We start from the raw sequence: 22,915 nt of genomic DNA, 5'->3' as shown, positions 1-22,915 counted from the left end.
TAGAGTTTATCATGAAATTAGTCTAAAAAAATCTCTGAAAAGAATCTAAAAGTTTCTGCTTTTGCTCATTTACTCTATCCTAGGATAACAAGAGACATTAACTGAGTCCAGAATTACTCTGTGTTATTAAAAATACGAAAGTGTGAGGGTGAGTGAGGCTGTACCATAGTTATTTTGTGTCCTGTGAGGTAACGCAGCCATGCAGGCTCCAGCCTGCAGCAACCAACCTCCCCAGGAAGCCTAAGTAGAAGGGCATTTTGCTGTGATTTATTCATGGTAGCAAAGTAATGAAAGCCTATGAAACAGCAGAGGTACACACGAATTTATTTTTAAAACCGCTTTTAGCAGCTGGTCCCTCACTGCCCTCTCCACGGCCTGCTGTCCTGCTCTGGAACCGCAGGGTGCGCGGAGCTGCTCCCCGCAGCGCCGATGGAGAGGGCGGTGCCAAAGGCCTTGTCAGAACTTTCTTTTTTCCTTTTTAAAAATGAATTATATTGCAATAAGTAACAAAAAACAATATCATGTTCCCTTAGCTTTCTGAAATCTGGTGTGAGGTTCACCTATGAGCAAGGTTAAATTCCCTTTTAAAAACCTATGCCGGAGGAGAGCAGAGCGGGTGCTACCTCAAGCGACCATCGGGTTTGACGGGGCCCAGCTCAGATTTGGGGTCGGGGCTCAGGGAGCTCCAGGCTGTCTGAGCGCAGCCCTGCATGACGGGGCAGGCCGTGGGGCCGGTGCTGCAGATGTCCACGGCTGACCAGACGCTGCCTACCAGAGAGTCCACCCAGGCGTCCAGCCGGGCGCCCACCAGCCCCGCGTTCCTCTTGGCCTGGTCCAGCTGGGCGGCACTGATGGGGATATTCAGGACGGGGTTCAAGCCCTGGAAGCTCTGCTCCATGTAGGCGTTCTTTGGAGGCCCGCTGTGATACTTCATGGCTTCCTCTGGAAATGCAGAAATAAACCCAAAAATTAGTGCATTAAAAAAAAACAAACCCAAACAAACCATCATTATCTAAGGGTACAGCAAATGAAAAGGTAAATGTTAGTGGTGTGCTACAGTCTGTTTCCTGGCATGGAGGATACACAGCAAGTGGCCGTGCTCAGCCCCTCAGCTCCTGCTCCGTTACAGCTCGCACCGCAGTGCTGACCATCAGCAGGGCAGAGCTCAGGCTTGAACACAGCGCTGTCCTTATCGTCATCATGTGAAATCGGCGTCCCCAGAGCTGTAGGACACCCAGGCAGGACACAGCTGTTCTGCACAGCAAAACAAAAGGATAGGCCTGGCCTTAAGGGCGTCCCAGCTGTGAGCTGTTGTCTGGATAGAGAATTATGGAATGTCCTGAGTTGGGAGGGACCCCCAAGGCTCATGGAGTCCAACCCCTGTCCCTGCACAGGACACCCCACAGGTCACCCCGTGTGTCTGAGCACGTTGTCCAGTCTCTTCTTGAACACTGTCAGGTTGGGGCCGTGACAGCTCCCTGGGGAGCCTGTTCAGTGTCCAGCACCTCTGGGGGAAGAACCTTTTCCTCATGTCCCACTGACCCTCCCTGGCACATCTTCTGCCGTTCCCTGGGCTCTGTCACTGTCACAGAGCAGAGCTCAGCCTGCCCCTTCTGCTCCTGCTGAGGAACCTGCAGCCCATGAGCTCTGCCCTCAGGCTGCTCTGCTCCAGCTGAACAAACCCAGGGACTCGAGCAGCTCCTGTACCTGGAGCCTGAGCAACATGCAGCTCCCTCTCAGGAAGAACTTATTTTTAATTCAGGAGAAGCTAATTTTGCCTCTTTCACTGCAGGAGCAGCCTGGGAGATAAGCCCTGTGCAGCTGAAGCCACCTCTGTGGGCACCCAGTGAGGGCTTTGGAATTAGGAACAGTTCAAGGGTGCTTGCTGTGAGAAGGCTGCTGACCCTCATCAGATCTTCAAGTGCTATCATTGGTTTGTCTAGGAGAAAGAGTCAAGATCTCAGCCTGTTGGTTTTTTTCTAAATGGATGAACCTTGCCCTGCTGTGGAGAAGTCACAACATTTGTTAGCTCAATCTGCCCCCACAAACCGGCTGGTGCCATTCCTGGCACTGGAAGGACAATGCCATGGCCTTGGACAGACCGGACCCGGTTAATGTGGCCCCAGCATCATTCCTGGACATGCTCCAGTCTTGCTGGGAAAGTGTTCTATAATGACAATTATATTTCCAGCTCCTGTGCCAAATAATGGATCACAATCACTTCCTAGTGAAAGTTTTTGTTGTGTTGTGGTTGCTTTCCTTACAGTAACTCTTCTACCTCAGCAAAATGCAGCACGCTGCCCCAGATATGTAATATTGCAGTAAAATCATTGTCAGGCTGTGAGAATGCCTTCAAAGACCTCCAATGGGACACTACGGGTCAGAGCACCCTCCTCTAAGGCCGGCTGACTTCCTAAGGCCTGAGAGTGGGACTAAGGTACTGCTCATGAACAATGGGACACTTGAGAAATCTTCACTGCGTGACTCCTGTGAGGAAATGATCCACCATTCCGTTCTGTTCTCAGTTGCCTTCCCGAGCGTCCTCGCTGCGGCCACATGCAGAGAGAGCTTGGGGGCAGGAATTACATATTCACGGCTGTGATTCCTTCCACGTGTCCCTGCTGCTGCACTGCAGCCTGATGCCGAGCCCTTGCTTACACACAGAGAACAGGATCTCAGGTGCTGTCAATAAATTAGTACATTTAGAGGGAAAAGGGATGTTTAATTGGAGCTTTGCTGTTACATATGCAAAGTCTTCAATGTCAAATACTGTGCAAGTACTTTACTTCAGATGCCCAGTTAAACTAGTTCAGCACATCTCCGTCACCATTATACATCACTTAACTGTTCCTGCATTTATCTGATCTCCTCTGTTTATTTTAAATGGTAAATATCCACAATGATCTCCAGTCACCATGAGTTTGTTCCACGCACATGTGTCAGAAGTGTGCTCTGCCAGAGCACTGCAGTTTAAGAAACAGAACAAGTACACATGATTAAATTTCCTCCTTCGGAAGCAATTAACTGTGGAAGACTGTTTGTCAACATATTAATTAAATAGCAACATTCCAAGTAAAAATCCCCAAACAAATAAGAGTTGGCATTACTAGCAGGATCATCTGATTGGAACAGGCAATTCAGAGCTTGTTGAATTAAAGCCTGGTGTGTGTGTGCAGTGCATGGAACAAGAGACAGCTTTTTTCAGACAAATAACAGGATGAAATGGAACTTGCTCTCTTCTCGCATTTGTCCCAGGCTTCAGGACTTGGTGGATTATCAGGACTGGAAGGAATGAAACCTCCAGCGACTGCAGGACCCAGTGCTTAGCAACGCAGCAGCAGAGCAGCTTTTTCTCTCAGTCTGTGACCCTTGTTGCTCAAGATCAGTGGGCTGCTTTCGCTAAAATAAGGGTGATAACCTCAGCATCTTCAACGCATTTAAATTCCTCCAACTCTGCTATTGCTGTAATGGTGTGGGACATGCTGTGCTTCTCACACCAACACAGCACAAAGGCAGTGCCAGGCTCTGCTCTGAGCTGCTGCACAGCCAGGCTGTGGGCAGCTACAGCAGCAACGGTGTGTGATGGGACTGCAGAAAAACCATAGTGGAAAAGTCACACGCAAGTACGAGCAGATCAGCAAAGACTGCTGAGGACACTGCTAATGACAGAGCCCAGGGAACGGCAGAAGATGTGCCAGGGAGGGTCAGTGGGACATGAGGAAAAGGTTCTTCCCCCAGAGGTGCTGGACACTGAACAGCCTCCCCAGGGAGCTGTCACGGCCCCAACCTGACAGTGTTCAAGAAGAGACTGGACAACGTGCTCAGACACACGGGGTGACCTGTGGGGTGTCCTGTGCAGGGACAGGAGTTGGACGCCATGAGTCCTTCCAGCTCAGGACATTCTATGATTCTAAAGGGAACAAACCACTGTGTTTCTCAGTGTGTTACAGTGAAAATGTGCTTCTCCAGTGTGAGACACACGATGGCACCCTGACATGGCAGTGGTGTGCGACTGCCTGTCCCCACGGCAGAACCAACACCCCACGTGAGGTGTCTGCACGTTCTGTAAAGCAAGAGCCAGGTATCAGCAACCTGAGTGCAGAGCTCCGTGTCCCCATCGAGAGGAAATGCTGAGGGTTCAACCCAGAACCCTCTCCTGGAGCCTCCAAGTCTTTGTTGAGAAGTTCACAAGAGAAAGGCAGGAAGATGCAGCTCATCCAAGCTGGGGCAGACATGGGGTGTTCTTCTTTGCGTTAAAGGAAAAACCAAAGAGACTCAGTCATGAGTCTGTAACTTACTGACTTGGGACAGGAGAAGGAGAGTGTAGATCCCCAACACTGAAATACTGCCTAAGGGGAGGCTGGAGCTACTGGGCATACCTTTAAAGCACGGATGCTTCAGTCCTTGCCCCTATGAAATGTGTCTTTAGACATTTAAATCTGTACAGTTAGAGCAACCAATTCAATATTAGTTGAACTGCAGACATGAAGCCAGATATTTTTGCCAGCAAACACATCTAAATAGCCCTTTGACTTCAGGAGGGCATCTATCAATGCAAAATATATTCCATTGACTCTAAATTATAGCTTTAAAAACATGAGTTATTTTTGTTCCTCATTTTTGTTTGCTTTTCCCTCTGCGAGGGAACTTCATTTCTCAACCGACTTTTCTCAGTATAACTCCTTTGGACTACACGCACAGCTACAGTCAGCCGCACAGGCTGGGATTTCAGCATTTTTGTGGGGGTTTGCTCTTCATTTTGCAGGAAAAGCAAATGAGTTTAGACAGAGAGTGGGCTAAGGAATGAAGAAGTTAGTTACCTCGGTACACATTAAGGCGCTAGACCTGTTTTTTTAAAGCGACACAGTATGTACAGCTTTATTTCTTTACTTGAATTGTGTTGAAACCCTCTGGCAAAGAGGTAATTTTTTATTGACATTTTGTTTGTTTTCTCTTGCAGGAAACAAGACAGTGCTGCATTCGCTCATTGTGAAGCTAATCGACTCCTTGTCAACTGGATCTGAACTAAATTTCAAAGCAAATCCCCATCTTCAGGGTTTTTCTCAGAATGACGATTCCAGGGCACATCAACTCCTCTGCAGTCACCCGCCTGCCTGCTGCTATTACTACATTTATCAAGAACATGTCATGTTACCTCTGCTTAATTTAAAGAAATCACAGCAGTTCTGACACAAGTTGCCACCCACTTTATAATCCGTATAGACGCAATTAGAATTGATTGAGCCGCTGCAAACAACCAACGGCAAAACAAGGCTTTCCCAGTATATACTTAATTAAAATGATCTATAAATATGGATTAGGTTAAAAGGCCTTTGAGATGCATGTGTGCACCGCAGCATGTCTGCCCGCGCCATCGAACCTTTGAAGCGGTGGCCCAGAGCGGAGACCAGTCGCTCTGTGGCTGGGGCGCATGACCCAGCCAGGAACCGAACACCAAAGGATGCTGCTCTTCACTGCCCTCCTTGTTTGAAGGAAGAAGAGTTTTATTTATTCATTCATTTATTTATTTTCAATCCAGTGTTCGGTATTGACTTGAGGCTCAGGGTTTTTTTTTCTGTCCCAGAAGTGAATTTGCCCACCGGCTCAGAGTAACTTATTTATCTTTAATGAAACGGGTGCTATACATTAAACGCATGACGACTCATTATCGTCACTCCAGCTGGAAGATCACTGTGGAACCTTTACCATGAATATGAACTCATTTAAAGGATGAAATTGCTTTGGCTTTTCCTCTGTGTCCTGGTTTTGTTAAAAACAAGTTTCTCTTTTAGTGAATTTGCCTGTCAGCTAAAGCTTCTTATCAGCTGTTTTCCTGAAAGCCAGATACATGTTTTGATAGACATAGCAATAGTATGCAAGGTCGCTGGACTGATAAGGATGGATGGACATCTCGTGAGAGGGGCAACGGGAAACAGGTGACCAAAAACTGACCGAGTATTACATCCCATCACATGATACTTCATATAAAAGTGGGAGATCACGAGGATCTCATTTCCTTTTTCCCTTTTCCTTATGGCGACATTAGGAGAGGACCTTGCGAGTCATCCCTGCGAACTGAGGCCAGTGACAGACTGAATCCAGCTCCGGTTGGCTGCAGAGTCCAGTCCGGGATTTCGGGTGCCAGCCCAGCTTTTGCCAGGACTTTCAAGATTGGTTTTGTATATTTTGTATTATTTTCTCTATTTTTATTAGAAGCATTAGTAAAACATCTTTAATTTTCCCAGCTCTCTTCTCTCTGTCCTTCTTTCCCTCCCGATCGCCTGTGCTGAGTGGGAAGGGGGGAGAGGGAGAGGAAGAAGTGGGAAGTGCGGGGAGAGGGGGTTAATAATATATCTGCCAGGGTTTGATTGTCACCCCACAATCAAAACCTCAACACTCTGCCCTTCTCGTGATTGCACCTGGCACCACTGCTGCTTCACAGGGCTTGGTAGGGCACTAGTGTATGGGAACACGGGGTGATGGGGATGCAAAGCCAACCTCTACTGAATTCATTGTTTTCGTAGGAATTGACATCGACTCGGTGGCTTGGATTATAGTCTGTGAAGTGCTGGCTAAATGCTCTGAATTATACCTGCCGTTTGGCTCTGCATCTCCAGTCCCCCCAGAAACCTGGCCTTGAGACTCTAAAACTGCGCTTAAATTCTGGCTGCCCAAAGCAGACAGTGAGAAACCTCACTCCTCTCTAGTACCCCTGCTAGTGATCGTCCACTGATCTTCTCCCCATTTTGGCTCCTCCACGTCCCATTCCCTCTCTGTCTTGGCATGATGGAATCCCAGGGCATCCTGCTGGTCCCTGGCATCCCTCCCACGTCCTGACAATAAGCACCGAGTACTTGGCTTTAACACATTCGGCCATATGGTGAGAAACTCAAAATCACCATTTAGAAGAAGAATAAAACAGAATCTGGCTGTGCAGGATGTAGGGGGAAGAAGACACTGGTAGAGCAAGTGAAGCTGATTTCTCCAAATGATTTATCTCACAAATTCACTTCATTTTCTTTCCTTTTTTTCATTGTCCAACCAGGCAAATACTTGAAGGCGCTCTCAAGCCAGAGTTTCTGCTGGAAGCAGATTTGATCAGTGACACAACTCAGACTAAGGAAAACAGACACAGATTTGGATGACTGGAGGGGAAAGAGGAGCAAGAAAGAATAACATTAGATTTGAGACTTTCCACTGAAATGGCTTTGGAAGTCTCATTTGCAGTGGAAATACCCCAAACCTCCCAGTGTACTCAGTAATTCCATGTGAGATCTAATCTCTTACAGATTCACGTCTGGAAAAGGTCAACGAATCTGTGTTTTTAGAACAATTTACATTCTCTCAGTTATGCACACCTGGACGTGATATCAAAGGAAATACCTGCTCTTGATTTTCCTTTATGGTTTTACTTGTGTGCACAGCCAAAATTCATGACTAAATGGGAAAAGAAAAATGACTAAACTAGCTGCATATGCTGTTTTTATAAACCGCTAAATGAAACATCCTTGCTGGTAGCTTATTTTTATATTTTGAACGGTAATACTGAATTTTGAGTGTCATGATGCAGGAGCAAACACAGTTTCCTTGCATTATTTAAAAGAGGAGCAAATGGCTCCCTTCATGATGCTTGGAAACCAAAAGCAACTTCTTGTTGTGCTCTGCACTGAGGTGATGTGGAGGTAAGTCATGATTTAGGGAATTCAGTGATTGGTGTCGTGTCCACACGAGATTTTAGTGGTGCAAACACTCCTTAGAATGGCACAAACAAATGAGACACAAGACACAAGATTTTGAGATGTGTAACTATGCCGACTCCGGTTTCTACATCTGGAATATGACACGGAAATTGTAACATAAATTGTTCTCTTAGAAGTTCTAATTCTTCTGTCCTACTCTCCCGATGCCTTTATTTGGCACAGAAAACTGTATTCAAATAATAAAGTGGTGACAAACTGACAAAAGCTGGAAATCAAAGCTGAATGACAATTGCCTGCATAGAGCATAATAGTGTCACTGAGACACAAAGCCTTAAAAAACCCAAACAACAGGAATTTGCATTGTAAATACAATTCTAACTACAGTGAGTGGCACTGTCTGCCCCTGTAATTAATTTTCTTCTTTAACTTCATGCCTCAGACATCTGGAGATTATACATCACATCATCAGTAGCAGATCACTCCTCGGGCTTTTTTCCTAGATAATATTGTTCCCAAGCTTTATATTTCATTCCTATAGTAGATTCTAGTTAGCATATGAATGAACAGGGCTCTTCAACAAAATATACGAGCTAGGTCCTCTCCCAGCGTATTGATGGGCAATAGAGGGTAACGCTGTAATTGCCGTGGAATTATTCCAGATTCAGAGTTTGGACCAAAGGGATTTTTGCCTTTACACTGTGAAGTGTGGGCTCATGGCTGGAGCCTGAGACAAGCTTACGTGTCCACAGGGCTCTCACGTTAGAGGGAAAAGCAGCAAGGTTGCTGGCTACACGCCCCATCTTCCATCCAGTCTATGCCTTAACTGTTAAATTAGCAAAGAACATGGAATTCATTAATTTCCAGGAGAAGAGTCAGTAACAGCTGCGTTCAGAAGTAGGTTGCCTCAAACTTTAAAGATGCATTCCTTCTACACATGGTGTTGCTTCACAATTTTTCATTGCCTATTAGCTAATAACAGCAGCAAGTTGGTGGTGGTTTAGTTTCTGCTTAAGAAACGATGCCACCAAATGTTAGAAGAAGAAATCAGTAAGTTTTCTGCTGGGAAATGTGTCGAATCAAGCTCCTGTGGAGCAAGATAAGGGCTGCATTAGCTCCCAGCAGTTGTCTGGTGGTGTTTGCATTACAGAAGCAGCACGTTATGCTGGAAGGTAAATGTCTGACTCAGTTTATTTGCTGCCTTGTCAGGAAGAACTTCTGAAAAGTTAACAGGATCATTCGCGTATCTTGTGAATTTAAGATGTCTGAAGTTCCGAATATTAATACTGGGCAGACGGAAGAGCTTGCGCATGTTAAGAATGGTAAAGATATTCATAGCAATGAACTTGTTTTGATCTTACTGAATAAGGAAACAGGTGTGGCTGCAAAATCTCTCTTGTCCCAGCCCGGTGTCCCGGGGAATGCGGAGGACACGAGCAAACCGCTGTGGGAACCCAGGAATGCCCTCTGCGTTTGGAACCCAGGAATGCCCTCTGCGTTTGGAGGGCTCAGGGCTGCCATAGCAGGGAAGAAATAGGTTTCTTTATAAAAAATGTCAGCGTGGGTCTGACAGTGTGCTGAGCGGGATCGCCGCATCCATAGGTATTGCTGCAACACAACCGCTTGGCACGTACGGAGCAGGTTTTGGCAGGAATGAGGCGACAGTGAATGCCTGGACCGGACAGTGTGTCAGGTGAGCTCTGGCCTCGGGGAATTGTAGCTAATTCAGCATTTTGTGTATTAATGCTTTCATCATTAAACACACAGACTTTGTCAAGATAACCGTTTAAACATGTGTAACTCTTCAGGAGCAAATGTGAATAAAAAGCACCAGAGAAAGGACCGTTTTTCTTCCTGTTTCTAAATGATGGCTTTTACGATAGCTGTTAGATTATTGAGTCTGAAGTCCTCTGGATTCTGAACTGTGCATATTTTAAAGATAGAAATAGCCTTTTGTTCAAAGTGTCTGTGTTTTACAGACTGGATACACACACTTCCGCTTGTTGTAATGCAACAATTTCTTCTGATTTAGTATCTATAAAATTCCTTTCTTTTCTTCTTTTCCAGTGTAGTGCTACTTCATTTTTAACAGCAGCATTTACAGTGACTACAGACACAATAACTGTATTATTCCAGTACCAAATAATAAAACTTACCTTGTTTGATAGGCTGCCGATTAGAGAAGGTGAGGGGAGTAACGAGGAATTTGGTTTCAGCTACCTGTACCCAGTGGTGCAGAATTTTTATCGTCCAGACACCAGGTCGCAGGGGCAAATTCAAAGGTGGTTTGTAGTGAGTAAATTCGGCACTGGATTCAATAAGAATATCGTACGTTGCTGCGATTACATTAACAGGATCCACCCAGATGACAGTGACAGTGACGTTGGGGCCCTTGCCCCATTTCTGCATGCCAACCGGCTCATCCATCGGCCCCAGGAGTCCTCCAAAATTCCGGAAAAGCCTTTCCTTGGCATCCCATTCGGTGCCAATCTGAAATGGAAGACCACATTGCTGTTAACATCATCTCTGTGAGCACCTAAGACTCTTCTGTCAAATAAGGGCTCTCGAGACACACAGATCATATTTCTCTAATGACATGAATTATGCATACAAATAAAGGCTGATGGCAACGCGGCCTAAGATCGTAATTTGCACACAAATTGTGAGTTGACCTTGAATGCAAGTCTGGTTTTTTTTGGTCCAATTTTTTGTCTGATAAAAGGTTTTTCTACAGCAGGTCTCCTTCTCCTCCATGTGGAAGCAGTCAGTAAAGGACCAAGCCTAGTGACCGGACACAGGCTATGCATAGAAAAGAATATGACCCATCATCTCCTGGATCATGAAGATGTATTACACATTTGAGATGGAACCTGAGGGAGAGACCTACCCAGTTCCTGCTTAGACCAAGGATGAGGCTTTTGCCGACTTTAGGACAGTCCTCTACTCCTCCTTGCACTCCCTGCCTGCCTGATGGGGGAAGTTATTTCTGGTAAACTCTTTTCTTACTGTCATAATAGTGATATTGGTTTTTATTTACTCACTAACGAACAGTAAAGCAGCTGATTTACGATCTAGTGTAAATATTTAATGGACCTTTCTTTTTCCTAGCAGCTTTCATATTTCAATGCTCTTTATATGAATTTTAATGGTTCGCCTGTAACCCATGGGATGATACAAACTTACAAGCTGTTGTCATGAACACTTGCACACTACTGAAAATAAGCATCTTTAAGCAGATAGCATAAAAATCTAGTAACTGGCCTTCTTAGGCCAGCTGAAAGACTTTTTGCTATCCCAGCATTACATCTAGTTTGTGTTTACGAGGCTGACCATTAACAAATCACTTCCATCGATTCTCAAGAAGGCAGCCTGGTGGACCACAGTACTGAAGGCTGCATATTTGCTTCTGGAGGAAGTACTGAGATCACTTGTCCCATGAGGTCCTGTTCCCATGACATCTAATACAAAGTGATCAATATCGAACACATAAAGATTTGAGGGACTCCATGTGAAGTGAAGAACAGGAGAACCCCTGGCTCCTTTTGGCAAGCAGACATCTGATGCCATTCCTCGGGGAGACAGAGATGTTTTGGCCAGCCTGGTTCTGAAACTCCTCCTAGTCCTTCAGGTCTTCTTTGGCCTTAATCTCCACACAAACAGTGCCCATGACCTCAAAGTTCACTTGTTTCCTGTACAGAGACCATGGGATTCTCTCCAGGGGCCCAGGCACACACAGACAGGGTCCTCTCTTTCAGCATATGTGGATTTTAGAGATCTCTCCAACACACAACTGTCCTTGTCCACAATCTTCACCTTGCAAGGGCACGGTCAGAACCTGCTTTCCTGAAAGCATAACAAATAATTGTCGCTTGTTTGCTTCAGAGATTTTTCTTCTAGATTTCATCCCATTTGATGAGAATAAGCGGCTCCAATATAATGCCAAAATCCCCTCAAATCCATAAAACATAATAATTATTTGATGCCCAGTACGACTGACACCTGAACTGGAAACTGTCCAGTCTGCAATCCCTCCTAAATAAATCACTGTGCTTGGCAGACAAATTACAGGAGGACTGCAAGCAAAAAGCTACAAGGCCAGTGGAATAAAAACCTACCATCCTAAATTCATCTGTCATCATATGGATTCCTCCTACTGGACCATGACACTGCAGAATATGAGACAAAATGAGCCCTCCACTGCTCTGCAATCAACCCGGCAGAATCGCTGGTATTTCAGAGGTATTTCACCTGGCGCACCAGCTAATCAGACCAGACAGCACAGCCCAGATATCAGACCCGAGCAGCGACTGCCCGAGGAGCTGTTGGTACGGACTCTCCTGACTGACTGAATCTGCATGGAAATAAGATCAGAAAGAACATTTCCCGACCAGATCTTATTATCTACTCTGCCAACCTTCACTGAGTGCAGCCGTGTCACACCTACCAGAGCTCAAGGAACCTGGAAAAATAAAGCCATAACATGCAAAACAAATCTACAAGCCTCCCAGGCAAAGAAAACCCTATGAGGAGGTTTCTTCCACCATATTTGTTATTTCTTACTGAAGAACTCCTTGAAGAAAGCTTACTTCATCCTCAAAAATTAAACACTCATCCCCAACATCCAGCTATTTCCCCCTCTTCGGTCTCTAATCTCTGAGGAAGAAACCAGGCAGTGACAATCCTGGTGCTCCAGCCTCCGGGTGACACGGTCTACACCAGGCTGCACAGAAGATGCTGAGAAACGTTCACATGTGGGAGTTTCTTAGAGCGGTGCATGGAAGAGTGCAGAAGTGCTTCTGGGGGAAAATTGTAACACAATTGTTGGCTGGGTGTTAAGTTTTGCCCAGGCATGTTATTGGGTTCCCTAATGTAAAGCAAACGGCAGATGAGGGGAAGGAAGAGACACAGAATCACAGAATGTCCTGAGCTGGGCGAGACCCCCAAGGCTCATGGAGTCCAACCCCTGTCCTTGCACAGGACACCCCACAGGTCACCCCGTGTGTCTGAGCACGTTGTCCAGTCTCTTGTTGAACACTGTCAGGATGGGGCCGTGACACCTCCCTGGGGAGCCTGTTCAGTGTCCAGCACCTCTGGGTGAAGAACCTTTTCCTCATGTCCCACTGACCCTCCCTGGCACATCTTCTGCCGCTCCCTGGGCTCTGTCACTGTCACAGAGCAGAGCTCAGCCTGCCCCTCCTGCTCCTGCTGAGGAACCTGCAGCCCATGAGCTCTGCCCTCAGGCTGCTCTGCTCCAGCTGAGCAAACCCAGGGACTCCAGCCGCTCCTCATATGGCTTCCCCTCCAAACCTTCACCAACTTCGTAGCCTCTTCTGGACACTCCAGTAGCTGGTGGCAATTGCTTTGTCACATCAGCACTGTCACACCACACACACAGTCAGGGTGTGCAGACCCATGAAAACAACAGCATAGGAACAACAAGAAAACGCTACCATGGAGCAGACCCTGGGCAACACAAAGATAAGGGACTCGGGCACCCTGTGCCACCCCGGCTTGCTCGGGGCCTGCACTGCGGGCAGGGAGCTGCACCAGCTCTTTATGTGATGTGCCCCTTCTGTCCATGGGGATACACCTTCCCATGCTGCATCCCTTCCTTACATGACAAGCTGGTTTTAGAAGCACAGTATTTTAAAGGGAACTTTACTCAAAGCATTAGTTAGAGGTTTACACCTCTTCCCTTGAACTCTGCACAGCTGAGTTCCCAGCACCAAGATGTCTGATTTTACACGCCAAGAGATGCTACAGTCCTATAATATTTTTCATAGACCCTTAAAACATTGTAAGTAGGCTTTCACTTTCAAATGGAATACACAAAGCATGGGATGGAATCAAGCAGTAATGAATATCTGATAAATTATGAAGGGATGTGGCACAGAAACTGACATTTTCCACATCATTATTTTAATCACCATGATTTTGAGCTTCAAGAGCAAGCACTGTGCACAGGCTACGTTTTGACGTCCAGAACTCTCTCATTGGCTTAAAATTCCTGTTTCTGTCTATGCTGAGTCCCAAGATAAAATTTTCCCAAGATAAATTATGCCTTGATTATGGGTTTGTGTCTCATTGCTCACCACAAACAGGACCATTAGGTTCACACAATGCACACTAATTGCCTGCCACCTAGTTTATTTTATTCTCTGTGATGAATCACAAGTCTTAACGAGACCAAAAATGAACTCAGTGTTCAACTGATATAGGCTGAGACTTCTAGTACCGTACAGCAAATCCATCTTCTGCCCTCCATGTAGCAGCTGTCACGAACCCAGGCTGGTAGGACACATACTGTGTGCACGATGCATAAGCCAAGTTTGGGAGGTGTGGGAGTTTCATGCTTGGAAATCGTGTCTCTTGGATTTCCTGTAAGTTTATTTTATTTTACTCAGCCCAGCCGGCTGATTTTCCCACTTGTCTTTACATGGTGTGCGGTGAAATCTGCTGCTCGAGAAGCAGAGTCCGAGAAGCAAAGCGAAGGAGCCGAGGGCAGGACGGGCTGACTGGAAAGATCCCGTCGTCCCCGCTACAACGTCAGGCGTGCAGCAGGGTCACAAATACTTGGGAACATATCTAACGCAGTGTATTCATGCTTTTCCTGCTGGCCACGGTGGTGGGAGCTGGGAGGGGAAAAAGCTCCCAGCAAAAAAGGCCCCATTCAGTTTTAAATTTCTTCCAGATCGTGGGGTGAAAGTTGTTGGAAAACCAGCAGTTACGTGTCCCAAGCACAAATCTTAAGTCTGTTTTCTGGTGCTTAGCTTGCAAACACTGATGCCCTCAACTTAGCTGAACTCCTAAGTTTGTTTTACACTTGTTGGCCCCCGACAAAGAAGTGCTGTTTTAATAAGCAGCAGCGGATCAGAGGCTTTGCAGCCACACTGAAGCTGAAGAGCTTAATGCTGGATTTATACCAGGGTAACTGAGAGAATAATTTGGCTTAGAGGCAGAGATGCCTGCAGGCCAAGGGAAGGCAGGAAGTAAAATAAACAATTAAGAAATTATTAAATGATTTACTTTACTCCTGGGTTTTTAAAACACAAATCATCTATGAAAGGAGAGGACGATTAAAGAGTTCAGGTGAGAAAAGATAATGAAAACAAGTAAGTAGCCACCAAAAAGCTTTTTGCATGTTTCAAATGGAAGAAAATGTTTCCTTAGCCTGAAAAAAAGCTGAGCAGCGATTAAATCCATCCCACGCTCTGCACTCGCACGGCTTTGCCGCAGCGGCACTTCCTACAGGGCTGCTGCCCACCAGCCGTGGGCTCATCATCTACATGTTTTCATTGGACTTCTTGAATACTGAAATCAATGTATTTCTTTCCATTATACAATCAGAATAAACTCTTCCTGCTGCCAGCCCGGTTGCTTTCAAAAGAAGGACCCAGAGCAGGCCTCAGGACAAAAGTGAGATTAAAAGTACCAAGTAAACAGCAGAAACACTCCTACAAATCACAAGAATTAAAGCTTGTATGACCATTTATCACTACATGAAATGGCAAGTCTACCATCGGACACATTGATAAATGAAACACACTTTCCATCCATCTCTTTAATGGCACATTAGTGTCATGGATTTGCCATGCACACCAAAACACTGAATCCTGCCTAGGCATTTCTTAATTGCTCAAGAAGATGGTAATTTATTGACTTGGCAATAATGACTGGAACACATTTGTTCAATCAATTTTATACCTTAATTGAAATTTGTGGCTTAACAAGAAAAATAATGAAATTAACTGCTCAGACAGTTATATCTTTAAAACAGAACACAGATGTCGGGTTCTATTAGTGGGCAACTTCCCTAATATGTTTTAGGGTACATTTTTTACACCTTATGTCAGATACTGAGACGAATTCCTAGAAGAAAAAACAGGATTCGTGGGAGATCTCAGCCACTGCTGTGGTAATTTTCTCCTTTGTGTCACAACATCAATCTTCTGCTCATATGCGGCAACAGTGCCCATCACTGATTTTAGGAGGGTTTTCTCAGCGTACTCTCCAGAGGAATGCTTACCATAGCCCCAGTACCATCTGGAGCTGCAGAAACATAGTGTTTTTCCCAGCTATCTCTCACAGCACGGGCAAGAATCAAAGTCACAAAACCTGGAAGTTTCTGAGCCCCTTTTACAACAATGAATGCCTTCAGGTTGTTCTTAAAACACAACGGAGGAATGCAAGAAGTGAGAGGTGACCACAAATCTGAACTGCCTTCCACAAAAGGGATGTGCGTTATCTAGAGAGCCATTCTCACCTAAAAATGACATGGGCATACAAAGGCTGCTGAATCAGTGTGCAATCTCTCCAGAGGATGTGCCATTGTGCATGGCTGGCTACGAACACTTACCTCTGAGAACTGCAACCGTCCAAAATCGCTGGGTGGGCTTGCGATCTTAAAGACTTTCTTTGGCATCACCCACGTTTCCAAAGTTTCTAGTTTACTGACAGCCAGATTAGTTGCGTGGTGTCTGATTAGGAAGCCTTGGAAACGGTCAGCAAGGAAGTAAATGTGGACGGAAACTGGATGGCCCATGGGGTAGTATCTGTAAAACAGCATATGCTCATCAGTAACACAAGAGAGACATGAAATAGCCATTTACTTGGAGCTAATGGCTTAAGAAGCACTCATTTCAACTAGAAAATTCACCGCTGTACATTAAGAGATTTCAAATGTGTTCACGACTCATTATCAAATATTCTTCGGCTGTTCTGATTACCCTGAAACATAAAAAATGTTACTAAGAATATATGCTCATTTAGAAGATATTCACGGCTCTAAGCTCTTTAGGAGATACTTTTTCATGCCAGAAAACTCCCCTCCCTTACTGCCTCTTCTGGGTACAAAGTGCCACCCAGAGACAGACATTGTGAGGCTGTTTGTCAGGATAAACCATGTCTGAGAAATGTGTCCGGTGCTCCAAATCCGGTGGCTGTTATTTTCCACCTTCTGCTGGGTTGGTCCCTGCGGATGCCTGGCAGTGACAGTGGCAGTGACGGTGGCAGTGACAGCGATGGTGACAGAAGCGGTGGTCCCCATTTTAGGTCTCTTATTTAAGGAAATACACTTCACATTCTTTAAAGACTTGAGGTTGCTTTTGCCTTGCATTTTTCACTGGTGATCAAAAATAAACTTAAAAAAAGGTCAAACAAACAGGAAAACCTCTCAACAGGAGCTTTGGAAGCCTTCAGTTACAGTTTGGATTTTAGAGACATTGTAGTCGTGGTTTCAAATCATTAAAATTTATGGTCTGCTACAGTCTCAGAAACATCTGTAATGATGTGCATGTACATATGGATGCATAAATAATTAAAAACATGTCATTCATAGCTTTTGAAATAAAACATTTTGCTACCTTACAGCACTGACATAAACTGTGAAACAAATGTGTTTGCAACACATTTAAAACCACCCAGTATCACACCTTTCTGCTGGAGCCAGCTAAGCCTGGCTCCTCGTGCGAGTGAATACAGCTCCGGACACGAGCCCTGTGAGGAGCTAACCCAGAAGGACTTGCCATTCCGTGGAAGCAGCAACACCATGAAGGAAATCCCTAGAGCATGAGAAATAACCAGAACAAGATGGGGTACAAACAGGGCCGGCACTGATGGACTGAGCAAAAACACAGCAAAGCCACGCAGCCAACACCAGCAACAATCTGACTTCTGTTCTGAGCACTAAGGCCTCCTGTTTCATAGGTGTGCAGCAGCAAATATTTACAATATCCTTGAAACGGTCTGGGTAAACTCTCTCTTGGTGGCAATGAGTAAAAATGCCTAGAGATGGAAAGAAATAAATTAAATCTCAATCACACGTTAATGTTGCTTCCACGGAAGATGCTGATGTGCAATCTAATTTGGTGGCAGCGCAGCCGGCGGGGGGCACGGCTTTCCGGGGCTGTGAGCTGCCCTGCTGGGAGTGCGTGCAAGGCAGATTCTCTCAGCAAAGTCTCCCGGGCCGCTGCGGGTGGCAGCACGGGACTGACTGCAAATGTGCTGTGCAGTGGCGGGGCAGAGGGCTTCCTCGCATGGGGAACTGAGCTGTGAGTGCAGCATCAGCTAAGGGGCAGCCCTGACAGCAAAGAGAGCGCTGCCGAGGTGCTCAGCCCAAATATATCCCTGCACCACCCTGTTAGAGACATGCCGGATCACAAGAGGGGAAGAATCATAGAATCATTTTGGTTGGAAGAGACCCTCAAGATCATGGAGTCCAACCATAACCCACCCCTGGCACTGCCCCATGTCCTGAGAACCTCATGTCCGTCTGTCCAGCCCTCCAGGGACGGTGACTCCAGCACTGCCCTGGGCAGCCTGTTCCAATGCCCCACAGCCCTTGGGGGAAGAAATTGTTCCCCACATCCAACCTCAACCTCCCCTGGCGCAACTTGAGGCCGTTTCCTCTGCTCCTGGCGCTTGTTCCTGGGGAGCAGAGCCCAACCCCCCTGGCTCCAAGCTCCTTTCAGGCAGTTCAGAGATCAGAAGGTCTCCCCTCAGCTCCTGTTCTCCAGCTGAACCCCTCAGGTCCCTCAGCCGCTCCATCACACTTGTGCTCCAGCCCCTCACCAGCTCTGTTTCCTCCTCTCCACTTGCTCCAGCACCTCAAGGGCTTTCTTGGCACGTGGGCCCCAAAACTGACCCCAGGATTCAAGGTGTGGGCTCTCCGGTGCCCAGCACAGGGATGGTCACTGCCCTGGGCCTGCTGGCCACACCAGTGCTGGTATAAGCCAGGATGCTGGTGGCCTTTTTGGCCATCTGGGCACACGCTGGCTCATGTTCAGCTGGCCGAGGATGTGCATGTATGCATACACCTAGAAAGACAACAGAGTACCAAGAAAGAAGATAAATCATAAACCCGAGGATTATCCACATTCCTATGATTTAAATTGGATGCGGACTCGCGGTATTTTGACGGGGCTCAGGTAGGTATGAAGGTGAAGCCTGCACTGCGTATGACTGTGATTCCTGCCTGCGCTGCTCTGTGAGGCTCCAGCCCCCTGCCGAGGAGCCGTGCGTTATCCCGGAGCCAGCTATCAACGCTGGATGGCATGGCTTCCCCAGCTTCATCTGAGCAAGCCTGAAAAGCACCTTGAGTCCCTGTGCCATTAAAAGCTTCCCAGAAATTGATTATTCATATAAATCATCATCAGAACACTGGCAAAAGGAATAAGCACAAAAATAATTGTCAGATTATTTCAGTACTGGTTATACATAGCTCCCATCCTCTTCTGGCTTCACTGCAGGACAAATGACCCAGGACTTCTTTAGGTCTGCCTTTATTTCGGGTAAGGAAGGCATGCGACTAGTGATTATTCCTATCTAATTATTATTGATCTTTTATTGCTTTGCACTGGTAACCTCTACTGGCAAAGCTGTAATAGGAATCTGGCACATCTTTCTAAATGGGACATTGCTCAGCACTTCCCTCACTAAGTGGGAAGGTCACAACGCGTTCGGTTCCCCCTTGAGAACACAAGAGGGGCAAAGTCCATCCGTCAAAGCACAAGGAATGTCTTCAGGATTTGCTGACTTAGGCTGTATGTGTTTTCTGTTAGGATAAAAATAGGCAGGGTCCAAAAAACATGTTCTGAAGAAGGAGTTAAGAGGCTGTAAATAAGACTTTAAAAGATGAACCCTCTCTGCTTTGAACGTAAACAGCTTCAGATGTGTTTGCAGGCAGCGAACATCTACCATGAAGAGAGCGTTTTCTGTGCAAGTCTAACTGCAGGAATTCTTCTTTCAAATCCCTTTTAGACTGAATTCTCCTTTGCTAGGAATCTGGAATATAATGGGGTTTCCTTTAAGGAATAAGAACATTTGCTTGCAGTACACACACATATACATATACATATATATATATATATGCATGTATTTATACATACATACATTTTATTTATTTGATATTAATGAATCCCATTGGTTGCAACACTTTTGGCACAGACAGCTGCACCGAGCAGGCAAACCGATCTCAAGCAAGTAGTTCTCTGTACTCCACGAATGCACCCAGGGAACAAACAAGCAAGGACCATTAACCTGCCTGTCTTCAGATTAATTCTGAAATCCTGTCCTCTGCTTTTGGTAAGCATAATAGAGGTGAACATGACCTCTGCTGCAGTCGCACGGAGGGTTTAGGAGCTGCGGGTATAATACTCACTGAAATTAATCACAAAAACACAGCAGCAGGGGCAGCACTGCCCAACTGGATCCTGTCCGTCTTCATCAAGCTGGAGAGGAACTCCTTAAAAGTGCAGCAAACAGGTCACATAATGTCAACCCTGAATAACCAATGCTGCATTATGGGCATAAATACTCGTGGAAATGAGCACTGTACACTTGCGGCTGCCTGGCCCGCTTTGTGAGGGAATGCTCCAGCCAGCACAGCCAAGCAGACAACCCCCTGTCAGTGAAACACCCAAAAAAGACCGACAGACTCAGACTAACCGGCAGCTGTTGTCTCCAGCAGCGTGGAATGAAGTCTCGGCTCTCCGCAAGCCCAGGCGGGAGAACGCGTGGTACATGGTGAGGGCGACGTCGCCGAGGGTGTGCACGCCATCGGGCTCGTCGTACACGTTCTCCCAGTACGCCCGCAGGCCGGGGGTGCCAGACGGGTAGTTGCCGTACAGGTAGTAGTCCAGCTGGCCAATTATCTCTTGATTGACCACAGCTTCAAATTTGCGGGCAAAGAAAGTTGGTCTTGCAATCTGCTGTGGGGATATGAAAGGAAAAGACACTGGAGTGAGTTCCTGATTTCAGCCATGACACTTAGTCCTAAGCAATGGGTTGGAGGTGAGGACATGACCTGGTTCTCCCCATAGGCAAAGGTGACTTAAAAGGTCACCTTTGTGACCATTTGTCATTAAGAGTGCCGTTAAGATTCAGATAAAAACTAGATAATTACTCAATGAGAATGTAGGTGTGCCAATCTCTTCATACCACTCCCACTGCCTTGCTCTGGACGGTTCTCCATGTGCCAGAGGTGAGGAACACTCCAAACCCCCGTTAGCCTGGAGACAGCACAGCTCTGGCACGTCTGATCAGCGGGTGGGCAGGGAGCAAAGTGTCCTGTGCTACAGGGGTAGTGCTGTACTCGGTGCTGGGGAGACCAAACCTTGAATCCCGGGGGCAGTTTTGGGCCTCTCACACCAGGAAAGCCCTTGAGGTGCTGGAGCAAGTGGAGAGAAGGGAACGGAGCTGGTGAGGGGCTGGAGCACAAGTGTGATGGGAGCAGCTGAGGGACCTGGGGAAATGGCCTCAAGTGGCACCAGGGGAGACTGAGGTTGGAAATTTGGGAGAATTTCTCCCCAAAGGGCTGTGGGGCATTGGAACAGGCTGCCCAGGGCAGTGCTGGAGTCACCATCCCTGGAGGGCTGGACAGACGGACATGAGGTTCTCAGGGACATGGCGCAGTGCCAGCGGGGTTATAGTTGGACTCAATGATCTTGATGGTCTCTTCTAACCTAAATGAAGAGGTAGAGCAGCATTTTGTGTGTATGAATTTGCTGCTACGAGGTGGTAAGGGGACTCCGGCAAAGGTGCCATCTGAGGCTGAGTCTTCTCAGCTTCTGACCGGCCCTGTATAGATTTTCTGCTCTGCACTTGACACAATTTGGGGTATATTACCAGTTTGTATGCTACTCAACTACCATTAGCTTTCAAAAAGCTTTTGGTTTGCCTTGCTCATATTTGAGCACAGGTTCTGATGTGCCAAGGAGTTCAAAAGTGCCACAGATGGCTGACAAATTCTTTGAGGATGCTCAGTTCTACTCTGAGAGGGCACAAGCCGTGGGCTCTGTGATCCCTGCAGCTGCTTTGTGCCTCCGTGGGAACTGCGAGCCAGTCTTGGGTGTTATCTGAGGGGCTCTCTCACCAGGCGAGTGTCAGAAGTCGCCTTCACATCTATTCTAATTTTGAACTTTCCCTTGCAGCTCAGTTTACCTGATTGTTTTCTGAAATGTCATTGTGGGTTGTTTTCCCAGCCTGGAGCAGGTCGGCCTCTGCAGACTGGCAGGAGTTTTTTAAGATGTGCCATTTATTCTGTGCTGGAGACTTTCCTGGGATTGGTGTTTGGTGCAGCAGAGCCTCTCTTAGATAATGTCTCATTTGCTCTTTTTGTGAGTGCCCGTGTCACTGACTTCAGCTGCGCCTGGTAGGCAGCACGGTACAAAAAAGAAAAGGTCTCTGTTTCGGAGCAGTCATCATTTTTGTGCTGCGGGGTAACACATTCCCCATCCCACACAAAGCCTGAACAAACATGCTTTATGCAGGGAACCCTGAGGAGCTGCAGGGATGGAATTGCAAATCTGGTGACCTTGAAACAAACGGTTGTTCATTCTTAACAGAAGATACAGAGGCCAGACAGAGTCTTGAGACTGAGCACACCCTTGAGCACAAGGATTTGCTCTCATGTCTGCCTTGAGGAAACTATCACAAAGGAACTGATTAAACCTTTTAAGGCAGTGCTGCCAAGCCTGGTTGATCGAAACCTCCTGACTCTGGCCTACAAAACCATGAGATAAACTTAAATATAATCACTTTGATGAATATAATAATGAAAATTCATTTGCCTTGTGCTATGCAAGCCTCTAGCAGGCACTCTAGTCAACTTCTAAGCTTTTTTCAAAGATGAAAACCGCTGCTTAACAATGAAAGCCAGGAGCTTCATGAAATCATGAAAGCACTTGAGCTGGAACTTTGAAAAAAACCCTTTGCAATAAATTCACAAGAGTAATTCACAAGTAATATTGGTACAGCAAGAGAAGTGCCAAGCTTCCCTTCTTCCTTGCACAGCAGATCTACCAATGCCATGCGGTCCAAAGATCTGCTTTGTGACCTTCCCATGGAGTAGTACGTCTCAAGAGCCAAAACACAGCAGAATAAATCTTGTATTCTCTTGAAAGTAAGAGCAGGGCTTCCTCACAGCTCTTTCTCCACCTTGCTTGATGGGGTGAGAGCTTCCCTCCCCACCCCGTGCCCGAGGGGACGAACTGCTCGGGGTGTTGGAGAAGCTGAATTACCTGGAAGCGGTGGAAGTCTGCGGGTTTGAAGTCATTAGGCGAACAGCCACACCAGTCAACAATGTGCTTGTACTGACACTTGCAACCCAGTTTACGGTTCCAGTTCGTGATGCGCAAGTTGTTGTCCACCATGGAGTCGCAGTAGGGGCTGTTTTCCAGAACGGTGTGAAAGAAGGACTGCAATAAAGACAGAGCAGGTCA

At 46.5% G+C, this 22,915-nt stretch overlaps 1 protein-coding gene across 1 annotated transcript in view; it reads right to left on the bottom strand.

Moving 5' to 3' along the window:
* Nucleotides 1–619: 619 nt before the first annotated feature.
* The window catches only part of XYLT1 (xylosyltransferase 1), a gene marked incomplete at both ends in the record, with an annotated part of 193,726 nt that continues 171,430 nt past the window's right edge, over nucleotides 620–22,915 (bottom strand). The window contains 5 exons of the mRNA XM_080353903.1: nucleotides 620–942; nucleotides 9,854–10,187; nucleotides 16,054–16,249; nucleotides 20,142–20,404; nucleotides 22,715–22,891. Of these exons, the coding sequence (XP_080210029.1) occupies nucleotides 620–942; nucleotides 9,854–10,187; nucleotides 16,054–16,249; nucleotides 20,142–20,404; nucleotides 22,715–22,891 (1,293 nt within the window). The remainder of the gene's footprint in view (nucleotides 943–9,853; nucleotides 10,188–16,053; nucleotides 16,250–20,141; nucleotides 20,405–22,714; nucleotides 22,892–22,915) is intronic.

Source organism: Nesoenas mayeri (genome assembly GCF_963082525.1).
Source record: "Nesoenas mayeri genome assembly, chromosome: 15".
NCBI classification, from domain to species: domain Eukaryota; kingdom Metazoa; phylum Chordata; class Aves; order Columbiformes; family Columbidae; genus Nesoenas; species Nesoenas mayeri.
The sequence above is the reverse complement of the archived record's forward strand: the minus strand, read 5'-3'. Positions and strand labels throughout refer to the sequence as shown.